The following is a 12,412-nucleotide window of genomic DNA, read 5'->3' on the forward strand; positions in this document are numbered from 1 at the left end:
AGCTGAGAACAAAGAAAATGGAAATGTCTCAAAACTACTTCAGAAAGCCTAGTCAAGAACAGCATGTTCAAGAGATAAGCCAGACAAAGGCAATACAGAAAAACTAATGCTATTCCTTGAAGATGTCTTTGTTGAAGGGGACCACTTACATCCAAGTTACACCTTTTCTTAGAATTTTTATTTGCAAATGTGTCAAAAATAATAAAATATCATCAGCAGAAACTGACATTAAGAATGTTTCATTCATTTAAATTTACAGATTTATATAGTCAGTCCAAATAGGCACTGAAAAGAGATTAATGAGTATAAGCCATACATTCAAATGCAGAAAGAGCAGTGAGATCTTCAGACCCATGAGATATGCTTTGAAAATGGTAAAACTTTCATAAAGTAATGTTTCTGATGAAGGGGATTTTAGTCACATTAGGGAAGTAGTAAATCAGGACATAATCTGTTTGCATAAGAGGCTTGAATGAACTCAGATGCAGCAATACTAAGCCTACCCTAGCTGATCACTAAAATCAACAGCAGTCAAATTAAAAACAAGGCCTCAAGGGAGAGAGTGTTCCAGAATTCAGGGGCCACCACAGAATAAACTCTGCTTCTAGCTGACAACAATCTAATGTCTGAAAGAGATGGCACCTGGAACAGGGCTTCACTGGCAGATTGCAAAAACCCCTTCTACACCTCCCAAGGTAGGAAGGGGATACTCTCTTCAAAACAACAGAAATTTAAGATCAGACTCAATTAATCTAGCATATTCTCATCAAAGGTTTTTAGTCAAGATATCCAGAGAAGTGGTCTTCACTCCCAAATATCCCTCCCTCTTAACTGGCACTAACTAAGAAGAATCTATGATAGACAAATGGCTCCAAAGTTGTTCTATAATTTTATATTCATCTTGCAATGGCCCCCTTCAAAAACAAACAGACTGGGCTAGAGTGTCATTGATTCGAATGAATATAGGATTGTGATAGTCAACAGTTGAAAACCGCTATCAAAATGCATCAGTATTAGCAAACATTGTGATTTAGGGAACAATGTATTTATAAACTCCACAATAGTATGACGAGAGCGAGATGTTCAGCACAGGGGAAGGCACATGTTAGATTTATAATCGTAAACTGCCACAATCGCTTATATATAAAGACAAGCAACACATAAACTAGGGTGGCTCTGCATAGCTTGGATAGCAGCATTAAAGTCTTTGCCCTCCTTTTTTCCCTTGGAGAATCCCCTCTAGAGACTGACAAGGAGGTTAGACTCCATGACTCATGAATCCCTTGGGATATAACAGCAACAATTGTGATGGGAATGTCTTCCCATAGTGACTTAATAATGGGGCCACCAACTCATTACATGCCCAGTACTCAAGGGCCAAGAAACAGGTAAAGCTCAAATTGGTGCCTGATGGGGAATTTATTGGTCCAAATGGCATCCAAGGCATTTAAACAAGACATCCCTCATTGAGGCAATACTTGCAAGTTCTCCTACTCTAAAAAGTTCTTCCTTAGAGTTTTAGTTCACAAAGGACATCATGTAGTTTGTAATTCTTGGTCCCAAAGCCTGTGTTTAGCTCAAACACATTAGGTGGTAGTTAATTAAGTTTTGCTCAGAGTAAACCAACTGAAATTAGTGAACATGACTTCTTGTCGGTATCTGTCTGTCTCGAGAGACAATGGAGTGCACTTCCAAGGGTGACGTCAAACTGCTGCATTTTCAGCACCTAAGTGACCTTCCTGGGGTACAAGCCTGGGCAGTGCGTATGGAGAGCCTGGGCTGCCCAGATAACAAGACTCCGCAGAGCAATACGTTTGACACCAGCTTGGCTGGAAGGAGGTGTACAAGGTGCCATCCAACTGTCTTGGGAACTCCACTCCAGATTTGTATAGGGTTTACTCCTTAGCCTTGTCTTCTCCTGACTAAGTCTGTTAATTTCAGTGGGTCTACTGTAAGTAAAACTTAGCAAAATTCCAACAACACAGCAGTGTATGTTAAGCCATTAAATTTCACTTTCAGCATTTTTGGTGCTGCTCCCTTTCTCTCCATCCCACTTTTCTCTTTTTGCAATAGCTCCTGTGATCACCAACTAAACCGAGGCCTTGGAGGCTGGTAATCCACAGGAGAGAGCAAAATAACTGGACAGACAAAAGAGACTTCTTCCCAGGGCAAAGCAGCACCATGTGGTGATGAGTGCTAAAGATCTGAGAACCAGGGAAGCTACTCACTTTTTAGTAAGCCGGGGATCCAGTGGAGGATGCTGAGCTCCATAGACAGGTTGAATGCTGAAGGGGAAACAAGAGACTCAAGTGATTTGTGAGCAAGTATTCTAGCCTCAGCAGTGAATGTATCATGGGCCACATACAAGCAACGTCAATAACTCCCAGGTATCAAAATCGCAGGAACAAACACAATCTGCTACCTAGAAAAGCAAAAACAATGTTGACAACCCACCCTCCTAATTCTTTTCTTGGCATCCCCTTTGGCCAGTCCAAAGAACACACATGAGAAAGATTTCCCATTTCGATAAGCAGCTCTTTGAGAGTTTCCTCTGCCCTCTGGCCCCAGTCAAAATATCTCCATCATTCTTTGCAGACTTAACAGAGGCAAAGCCACATGACTACATACAAGCTTAGTGCTTGTTCTTCTCAGCATGGATTATACAGCACATGGGGTGAAGAACGGGTCATAAGGGCTATTGGTCACAAGGACAACTTTACTTGCACAGTTTAGGAAAACTGTACTTCTAACAAACAATTCAGACAACTAAGCTGGGGGAAAAGCTATGTGGAGGGGGGGGGCCTAGGACTTAGCCCTCATTTCACTCATCTTCTAGCTACATGTGCTTCAGAACACAGAAGTAGGTAGAGGGCAAGACATAGGCTACAGGCTATTTAAATAAAAGAGTAGGTGCACCCACCTCCCCCTTCCATTGGCCTGAGCTATCACAGCAGCCTATTGACTGGCAGGCAACGTACACATCAGTGAATAAAGCTTAAGTTCATTGGTTGGGCTGAAGTTCAAGTTGGATCATTTCTTTTCCCAAAACCGGTTTACCTGGTTTAGTCAACTTCACTGTTTAAATTAGCTATAGATGGAAACAACATCTTGATTTAGAGAGGCAGAAACACACAAGTGAGCAAGCAGGATGTGGCAATGAGATAAGAAAGCTAAGATAGTGAGGCACCAGCACACTTGCAGAAATAATGTTTGTTATTTCTTTTCTTCCCAAGTACGTATTATAAGACCTTTAGCTGTACTTTTCCCACACATCCAAACTACCCCAGAAAGTTGGTAGAGTTTGACAGGCGGAGAGATGGATGACATTAGAGGGAGAAACAGAGAATTAACTAGCCTGGCAGGATTTAAAGCCAGCTAAGCATTCCAGAGGCCTCGCGGTGGTGAACTGGCTTGGGACAGCACGGTCAATATGAGGTTAGAGAGCATGTGAACAATATAACACAGGGGTGAGCAGAAGATAAATTAGGATCTACTGAGAGATCTGAAGTAGATCAGCAAGGATTTATGGCTCCCAATTGTTTAACAATGGGAACAGCAAAATGATTCTGCATTGCACTGCTGAAGGGTGGGGTGGGGGGGTAACCACAAGTGGATTTTTGTGCGGAAGGATGGTATTCCAAACAAATTCCTCAGCTCAGAGTTATTTAATTCCAAGTGTATAACTTTTGCACTTAACTCTGGTTGTGAACCTTGGTATTCTAGAAAGCTTGAAGTCTAATGCAACAGCCTCATGAATTATACAGCCTTTATCCCAAACCTGAGGCCAAGATCACCTCTTAGGTCTTACCTCACTTTCTTCAGGGGCACATGCTCCTGAATCATCAAAAGAGGAGAGTTATCGCTCAATCTCATTCAGAGCGGTCAAACAATTGTGCAGTTTCCTCAAGCTTTCAAGTGTCTTCTTAATGAGTGAGGAAGGAAACCTAATCAGAATTGAACACTAAGTATATAGAGAAAGAATGTATTCCAATAGAATTAGTGTTAAAAGTATAAGAGTTTGCACATGGGTGGGATGTGAAATCTCTCGTTAAGGCTGATAGCAGATCATCCCAGCTTGGCCCTGTCCAACAATAGCCAGAACCCTCCGCCAACAACAGTTTCCCCAGCAGCCATGTTTCCAAATAATAAAGTGATTGGAGCGGTGCTGAAGAGAAACATATGAGCCTTTCAGGGTCAGACCTATCTAGTCCTGCATTCTGTTCCTGGTGGCCAATCAGATGCCTATGGGAAGCCCAAGGAAGAAGAGGAGGAGTTTGGATTTGATATCCCACTTTATCACTACCCGAAGGAGTCTCAAAGCAGCTAACATTCTCCTTCCCTTCCTCCCCCACAACAAACACTCTGTGAGGTGAGTGGGGCTGAGAGACTTCAAAGAAGTGTGACTGGCCCAAGGTCACCCAGCAGCTGCATGTGGAGGAGTGGAGACGCGAACCCGGTTCCCCAGATTACGAGTCTACCACTCTTAACCACTACACCACACTGGTTCTCACAGGACAAGAGGGCAAAAATACTCTAGCATTTGTCTTCCAAAACAAGTAGAATATGACGCATGGTCCCTCAGATACTGGAGATAAGTTATAACCATCACTGATAGACTTATCAAAAGGATGCACAGACCACCATGGTTTAAACTATGGAAGAAATGGGGGGGGGGGCTTTTATAAAATCCACACACCTTACCTCTAACTTCATCCATTTTAACCAAATCACACACACATCCCCAAACAATGCTAAAAGCAATAAATATGGGAAGCATCCCGCCGCGCTCCACATCACCCCTTTGTAATTTAAGCACTGCAAACTCCCTGTTCACCAGCTTTGGGGGTGGGCACATTAAGGAGAAATCGTCTCCGGGAATATGAAGTCTAGGACTTCTGCTTTCATATTTAGAAAGCCAGCTTTGTGTGTCCTGAAGTTCTCCAGAGAGTTTTCTTGGTATAACAAAGCAAAGATTCTCAGTTGCCGAGTTGCAAGAGGCGTAATTAGTTGGTGTTTGCTTTTTAAAGCCTGGTTGATTCTCTTCGCCACCCGGTTTTGAAGTTCACTCCTATCAGAGCGTTTAAGCGCCAGCACGATAAGGAAGCCCATACGGACTTACGCCGATTAACCTATGCAAATGAGGAAGTGACTTCTGCTCCTGGGCAAAGTAGCAACCCAATGCACCTGTCCGCTGAGCAACCTGGCTGGCTCCGAAATACAAACGGCCCCGGGACAAGGGAGGACGGAGGCACCGGCGAGTCTCGTCGTTCCCCACAGCGGGTTTAGGAAGATGGGAGCCTAGCAAAGCCCATTTGCCCCGTGATCGCCAGCCTCGCCTCTCCGGCTGGCGACGGGCTTCTGACTGCAGCTGCTGCTGACTAACCGGGCCAGCCGGCGCCGCAGCGGAGAGCAATCGTGGCGCGACCGCAATCCCGAGCTTCACCTCACGGGCATCGGGGGACCCACAGAGGTCCTCTTCCCAATTGCCCTGCTCCCTCTAGATGCGGGGAGGCTGCTAACCGGCTTCAGGACGAGAGCCGCGAGCCCCCACGAAGCACCTCCCTGCGATGAATGGCGGCGGGGAAGCACCCGCTGGAACCGGCGCCGCCAACCGGCTCCCGCCTTCCCGGGGCACGGCTGCTTGGTGGGCGCCCACCCCGGAGACCGAGCCTCATGCGGCCGCTCACCTGCCCGGCAGCTTCGCGCTCCGCTTCCAGAACTGCTTGCTGCTTTCCGCGGCCATGGCTGGGGGGGCAGAGGCCGAGCACCCCGCCGGCTCCGGGAGGGAGGGGACGAGCCGGAGCGGTGGGGCCCAAAGCCTCCGGCCGAGGCCGCTTCACCGCCTCCCTCCGGGAGCCCCGTTGCCAGGCCTCAGCGCCGACATCTTGGAGTCGGGCGGGCGCGGCCCAGCCATTGGTTGCCTGAGCCAGAGTCCCCCTAGCTGGCCAATCCTGAGTCAGATTCCTAAAGCAACGTGAAGCATAAGCGAGGGGGGGGGGCGCCGCCGAAGGGAGGGCGGGACCAGGAGCCGCGCGCAACGCGCGAGAGGCGGGGCGATTCACCTAGTGATGCACAGAGGAGGGGGCGGGGGAGGAGGAAGGCTGCGGCGAGGGGGCGGGGGGAGCCACGTGCAGTTTGGTCGAAGCGGGAGGCGGTTTAACTGTCAAAGTGGCCGTCCTCGCGGAGAAGCGGGAGCGGAAAGCCAGTGAGGGAAACCAAGGCAGGCTGGGGGCTGCCCCTCTCTCAGGGAGGAAAATAATAAACAACACTTTCATATCTAGGCAGACTTTTAAAAAAATCATTAATTATTGGGAGACTGATGGTTCGAATCTTCCATTAAAAAGAGGCCAATTTTTGCAGAGGCGCTACTTTTATGTGCTTTCTTCAGCAAAGTCACCTTCAGCTCCTACCTGAAACTCCTCAGAAGCCCTCAGATTGCCCTCCCTTTTAATGTAGGTATGCTGTTCTTCACAAGGATAGATTTTAAACTGCACCCATGGGCAGTGGCGTAGCGTGGGTTGTCAGCACCCGGGGCAAGGCAAGTAATTTGTGCCCCCTAACCCATGGATTTGCGCTCCCTAACCCTAACCCCCAGATGTTGCGGCCGGCCCCCCCTGCACCCCCACGCTATGCCACTGCCCATGTGGCATTGGTGCGAACAAAACACCCATTGGATCAAAATGAGTCTGGCTTACTCAATAGCCAGCTTGAGAGAGAGAATGCAAGAACTTATTTAACTTTGGCATGTTCATTCCTTTAATGTCGTGGGCACAGTCAGGATTTATGTTGACGAGGAGCAGGACATCCACCTGTCATTTGCCTGGCTCTGTCTAGCAGATTCGGAATGAAATGTCTCAACGACAAGTTGTTTTAAATTACTTCCTTTTGCCCCCAAGTGCTCCAAAAAAATCTCTCAAAATCTTTCTACAATTTCTATTTTTAGTTAAGTATTTGTATTTATTTACTTGAGGGGGGAGGCAGCTCTCTATCCACTTGGACAAATAAGGTATCAGCATACGGATATTCCAAGTGTGTTACTCCTCTAATGTTTCTTCACAGGAAGCTTGCTATAAGTGGCATTGTTTTCTGATGCAGCAGTAATCCTTGGAAGAGATAAACAACTGGGGTCACAAGAGATCAAGTGAACAGATTCAAAATGGTGAGAAGAAATGTGCAGTATGATTTACCTTTGGCAGCAGTTAACATCCATACAAGTGCAAGTACAGAGCAAGTACAGAACATACCAAGGCTTGTGCTCTTCATCCAGGGCACTTCTACTGCTTGTCAGAGAGGGAAGTGGTGACCACATTGCCACAATTCAGTCATGTGTATTACTTCAATTGGGAAACACATTTTTAGCATTTATCTTCTTCCCCATCAATGCTGCTATTCTATGCTTTGCAACCACAAGCCATTCAAATGTTTTGAACTGTATCTCCCATTAACCTCAAAACATGTACATGGCCACCGGCCTATCCTGTGGCCATAAAATGTGCTTTTAAAAATGAAAAATAAAGGATGATTATACAAGGCCTGTCTGTCACCACACTAGCAATCTGCCACTGGGCACAGTGGGGCTGGGCCGGACTGCAGGGCACTGAACCTCAGCCTTGAGACACAGTCCTAGCTGCACCACTGAGAGTGATTGATAGCTGTTCTGTGCAACTGCAACACTATTTTTAAGGACTAATAATAATCATAATAGCACTGAGGCAGTAACACATAAACAACCATTTAGAAAATAAGGTTCAATGAATTGAACTAAAGAGAGCATCACTCACCCCCAGAGGTCAATAGAATCCTGTCACAGTGTCTGGCACCTTTTCATTTTTTCAGCTGTATTCCTTGTGCTCGTCCCCTTTTTATTTTTCTGCCAGAACTTCTTAGAAACAGTAAGATTTCAGTCTGTTAAGAACAATATAGTAATGAAATTGCTTAAATAATTAATTCCTATTTGGCTAATGAATTTCTTAGTGAATTCTTCCCCCTCCCTTACCTTTTTTCTTCTCCCTTTCTAACTTTTATTGGGTTCAACATTCTTTGCTGATAACTAAATGATATCAGCAAGCTTGCATTAGTTACTTTTCTGGATATTATAATCAATTGTGCTGGAAAAGAAAGCAGAAAATGTACAAATGAGATGGAAGCACATTTTAAGACTGGGAAGTGCAAGCTTTCAAAATGGGTAAAACAGATTTTAAAATAGACAGAGAAGGTGGCATGTTCAGTACTAGAACAATTAAAACATTTTTTGCTAAAGAATTTGAAGATGGTTATTTTAAAAATCACAAAACTATTTTAAAAACTAAAGAGGAAAATGGATTGCTGTAGAATACTTTATAACAAATTCATTGAAATAAAGAGACAAGGAGATTATCAATAAAACAGTAAGTCTGTTAAATTCAGTAAAACAATTAGAACCTAGATTTACAGAAATAGAGACGAGAATTAAAAATCACACAGAAGAAACAGGAAAATCAAACCTGACACTTCTAGGAATCTTATGAGGTTGTGACCTGGATACACTCCAGAGTTTGGTACCCCAGGAGTTAATACAGGCAACAGAGATAAATCAAGTCAATTTTATTATATCAAAAGGGAATTAGCTGATTGCCTCAGAAAGGAATCAGCACATTTACTAAACATATTAAACAAAATCAATAAACAGCACACCAAGAATAGAATGAGGCTTGGGAAAGTTAAAACCATGCAAGAGTTATTCTTAGAAGTATTCCTAGGAACACATAGGAAAACTATGATGTGGTCAGGGAAAGAGAGTTGCGGGGGGGGGGGTTGTTGGCTGAAGAGGTTAAGGTTGTACTAGAATGTGGGGGTGGGAGCTGGCTTGAGCTGTTTATTTACAGAAGAGAAAGGGGGGGTCAGAGGAATGATTGGGAAGGACTTTGGGGGAGTTTTAGGTGAAAATCAGAAGAAAAATGGAAGACTTTGGGACAGTGGCTGAGATTACTGAGCATAGGGAGATCTGAGCTTTTGGGGTGAGAAAATTAGGGAGGAAGAAATTAGCATGACAAAGGGAAAAAGGAGAGACTGGTATCCCCTAGAAAGAGGAATTTGATTGGTTTTCAAAGTGTAAGGTAGAAGGGGAGGGAGGTGTTGGACAGCTGATGGGCTTTCTTTCTAAAGTTTAATAACTTTCCTTATTTTTGAGCCTGAGGTTCAGTGTGTTGAAGGCAAGAGTACCTCTTCAGCAACAAAGGGGTTAGGGGGAAGGAAAGGTGGGTGGGTGGGGGGAGTCCATCAGAAAATTCCTTGACAATGAGGTGAGATCCCTTTAGTACCCAAAGGATTCCTAGCTAGTAAAGTGAAAAGCATCACCTGTTATGCCTGAGTTAGTCTCAAAAATTAGCATAGAAACAAATTCTTTCTTCCTGATAGTGAATGGGCAGTGTTTGAAACTCCCATTGTTCTAGGCCATTTTACCATTTTGCAACAGGGAATTTCATTAGTGTGATCAGTTTCTGAGCTCTGCGTGCAGCACTGCGTCTGAGATTTCAGATTAAAACTACAGAGTGGAAGGAAAGGACGAGCTTTTTCTGCCTCCCCACTTTCAGCTATTCTCTGAAGACTGGAGAAGAGATGCTCTTAAGAATATTAGGGGGGTGGGTGGGCAGGGGAAGGACTAGATCACATGAAAAATGAACGTAATATTTTAGCTGCTGTTCATTCATTTTCAGCTTTGTATTCTTGTTATAAAAAAGTGCACCTAGACACTCCGTTGTTGTGCCCATAATCTAGGTTTAAGGTACCATTTAGCTCCTAGCTTTCATATCTCAATTTCTAACACTGTGAATGGGTGTTAAAAAAAAGAAATTATGTCAGCCAGGAAGAGCTTGTTTTAAAAAAGTTTGCAAAATGATTTCTAGAAATGCATCTTATTCCTCTGCTCTGGTGAGATGGAGCTTGACATATCTTTTGGACTTTTCAAGCAAAAGCCTCAGACTGTTGAAATTTATTGCTTCCTAATTTGAGGAGCAGTTTGAAAGCACATCAAAGTGCAAGTAGATAAATAGGTACCGCTCCAGCGGGAAGGTAAACGGCGTTTCCGTGCGCTGCTCTGGTTCGCCAGAAGCGACTTAGTCATGCTGGCCACATGACCCGGAAGCTGTACGCCGGCTCCCTCGACCAATAAAGCGAGATGAGCACCGCAACCCCAGAGTCGGTCACGACTGGACCTAATGGTCAGGGGTCCCTTTACCTTTAATTTGAGGAGAGAGTGGGAGGTTTGATAGCTGGGTGCCAATAGCTTAGTTTGATTTGCAGTGGCGTAGTGTGGGGGGTGCAGGGGGGGCCAGCCGCACCGGGCGCAACATCTGGGGTTAGGGCAAATCCACAGGTTAGGGGGCGCAAATCCACGGGTTAGGGGGCGCAAATTACTTGCCTTGCCCCGGGTACTGACAACCCACGCTACGCCACTGTTGATTTGGTCTTTTACTTACTTCTGATTTACAAATGATAATGAAAGAATGGCAGAGATTTACACTGAAAGGAAACAATACATTTTAGAGGCACTCTTGCAACTGGGCTGGTTTGGAATATGTGAGCCTGACTTTCTGTAAGGAAGACCTCTCCAGGCCAAAATCAAAACTTATTTCTGAATTGCAGGCTATCATAGGAATAGCTGGATATTTTTAGAGGTGCTACATAACACTTGGTGGGATGGTTCTGTCTCTGCAGATATCTATGCACTCTTTTGGATTCTTGAAGTCATGCTGCAAACATGCAATTTCATATGTTGCTGTTGCTTGTGCATCCAAGGTCACCTTCATGTGACCTGCTTTCTGAGCCTTCATCCTGATTTGTTTGCACAATTTTTGTGAGGTAGTTATAAATCATCCACTGTTTGTTGCACATTCATTCTGATTTCTTTGCTGGAAGGTTATACAACATTGTGTTAAGCAACTGCTGTTATCCTACATGTTCCCATCACTTTCCTTACAGCAAAAGGGGTGAGTGTGTAAGTGGATTTGTTGACAAAGAGTGCATAATGTACTTAAATTGTGTAACATGTATTTCTGGTAAACAGCTGAATCCCACCCACAAGACAGGACAGTCTGGAAGCAACCTAGGTGTGCATCAATATATTTGCATTCTCTCCTACTCTGATGTTTTGTATTCATCTCTAGTTTGAACATATCTTTAAGCTTTCTCAGAGAATTCTGGAAACATTTTCCATATCCTTCACTACTAATTCAGTTTTACTTGCCTTTCAGGGGATTTTTGGAAGTGAGAAGATGATCATCCTGTTTGCAGGTGGTATCTGTGGTGTAGCTCCAAAAGCAGGATCTCTTCTAGCTGGGGTCTACATGATTCTGACAACCAATATGTACCTGATCTTTGAGGCTGGCCACCTAAATCGCTCCCTAGCTCTGATAAAACTGCATCAGGAAGAAAATTATTCCATTGGAACGATGTGGGTCATCCCATATTACTATTACACTGCAATCGGCTTGGCTGTTATAACTTATCCTATCTGTTTCTACTTCCTCTTATCCATCCAGAGGCGAGACACTGTAGGATTGTTTATCTACATTGTTTGGATCATCTTCTATGATCTAGCCAACATTGTCCTCGTAGTTCTAACAGCAAGGGCAGCTCTTTATTCAATAAGTGACTTGGAATGGTTTGGATTGGCCACCAGAATCCCCACAGACTGCTTTTGGCTTCTCTTTATCATAACATATCTTCTGATGATTGTTGAAGGCAGAAGCACAGGGAGGATGTCACTGAAGACAAGGCGGATATCAAGACGTGTGTCAGAGCCTCCCAAGTTTAGGCTGGGTATCAATGCTAGGAGAGTTCAATAAGAGTTGTCAGGTAATTTGTGCAAACTAGCAGGCTTGCAATGCTTGGGACAAAGCAAGATGAGTACAGTTCATCAACCTTGTATTGCTGGCCACTGGGAGCTTTAAAAGCCTCTGGTTATTGTTGCCTGCCTGGAACTGCAAGAACAGAGGGATTGTCAAACACTCAGCAGGGCCGCAAAACATGGGTTTGTCTTGCCAGAGTTGCAAATCTGATGTATAAATTCATGCATTCTAAGTGGTGCTGCATGTGGTTTGACTTTTTTTTTTTTAAATTCTTATTACCTTATTGGATTGACCTGATGTCCTTAATAAACATATATTTCCTCTCCATTGTATTTTGGATTATTCCCCCCCATACACACACACACACATAACACACAATCTTGTTTTGCCTGATTGAGTTATGAAGACATGTGAACTGTATCATCAGAATATTTGGGCAAGGCAATAGTTTCCTTTCTAACTCATATAATCACAATGATATGGCTGTGGAAAACTGGGATCATGAAATTCCGTGGAAAAAGCTGATGTCTCTAACAACATATGTGCTTGGATGTGAAATGTCACAGTGAAGATTATTTATTGCT

At 44.3% G+C, this 12,412-nt stretch overlaps 2 protein-coding genes across 6 annotated transcripts in view; one reads left to right on the top strand and one right to left on the bottom strand.

Annotated features, from left to right (window-relative positions):
• Window positions 1-5,962, bottom strand: part of TBC1D22B (TBC1 domain family member 22B) — a 38,123-nt gene extending 32,161 nt beyond the window's left edge. Inside the window, exons 1-2 of one of the 2 annotated variants that reach the window (XM_028733989.2) lie at window positions 5,688-5,958; window positions 2,229-2,285 (exon numbers count right to left, since the gene is read on the bottom strand). In XM_028733989.2, coding sequence (XP_028589822.2) covers window positions 2,229-2,285; window positions 5,688-5,743 — 113 coding nt within the window. In that variant the 5' untranslated portion in view covers window positions 5,744-5,958. Of the gene's footprint in view, window positions 1-2,228; window positions 2,286-5,687 lie in introns of both variants that reach the window. The other variant, XM_077928866.1, reaches the window with a different exon arrangement.
• Window positions 5,963-6,105: 143 nt separating this feature from the next.
• On the top strand, window positions 6,106-12,155 carry TMEM217 (transmembrane protein 217). Of its 4 annotated transcripts, none has more exons than XM_077928868.1 (3): window positions 6,107-6,456; window positions 7,060-7,159; window positions 11,232-12,155. In XM_077928868.1, the coding sequence occupies exons 2-3, from the start codon at window positions 7,157-7,159 to the stop codon at window positions 11,823-11,825; spliced, it is 597 nt and encodes a 198-aa protein (XP_077784994.1). In that variant the 5' UTR covers window positions 6,107-6,456; window positions 7,060-7,156; the 3' UTR covers window positions 11,826-12,155. The 4 variants fall into 4 exon arrangements, with proteins under 4 accessions (XP_077784995.1, XP_077784994.1, XP_077784993.1 ...); XM_077928867.1 differs by having other exon boundaries at window positions 6,107-6,452; XM_077928869.1 differs by lacking the exon at window positions 7,060-7,159 and having other exon boundaries at window positions 6,106-6,452.
• The last annotated feature ends 257 nt before the right edge of the window (window positions 12,156-12,412 follow it).

The sequence above is a fragment of the Podarcis muralis genome, chromosome 5, assembly GCF_964188315.1.
Source record: "Podarcis muralis chromosome 5, rPodMur119.hap1.1, whole genome shotgun sequence".
Lineage (NCBI taxonomy): Eukaryota > Metazoa > Chordata > Lepidosauria > Squamata > Lacertidae > Podarcis > Podarcis muralis.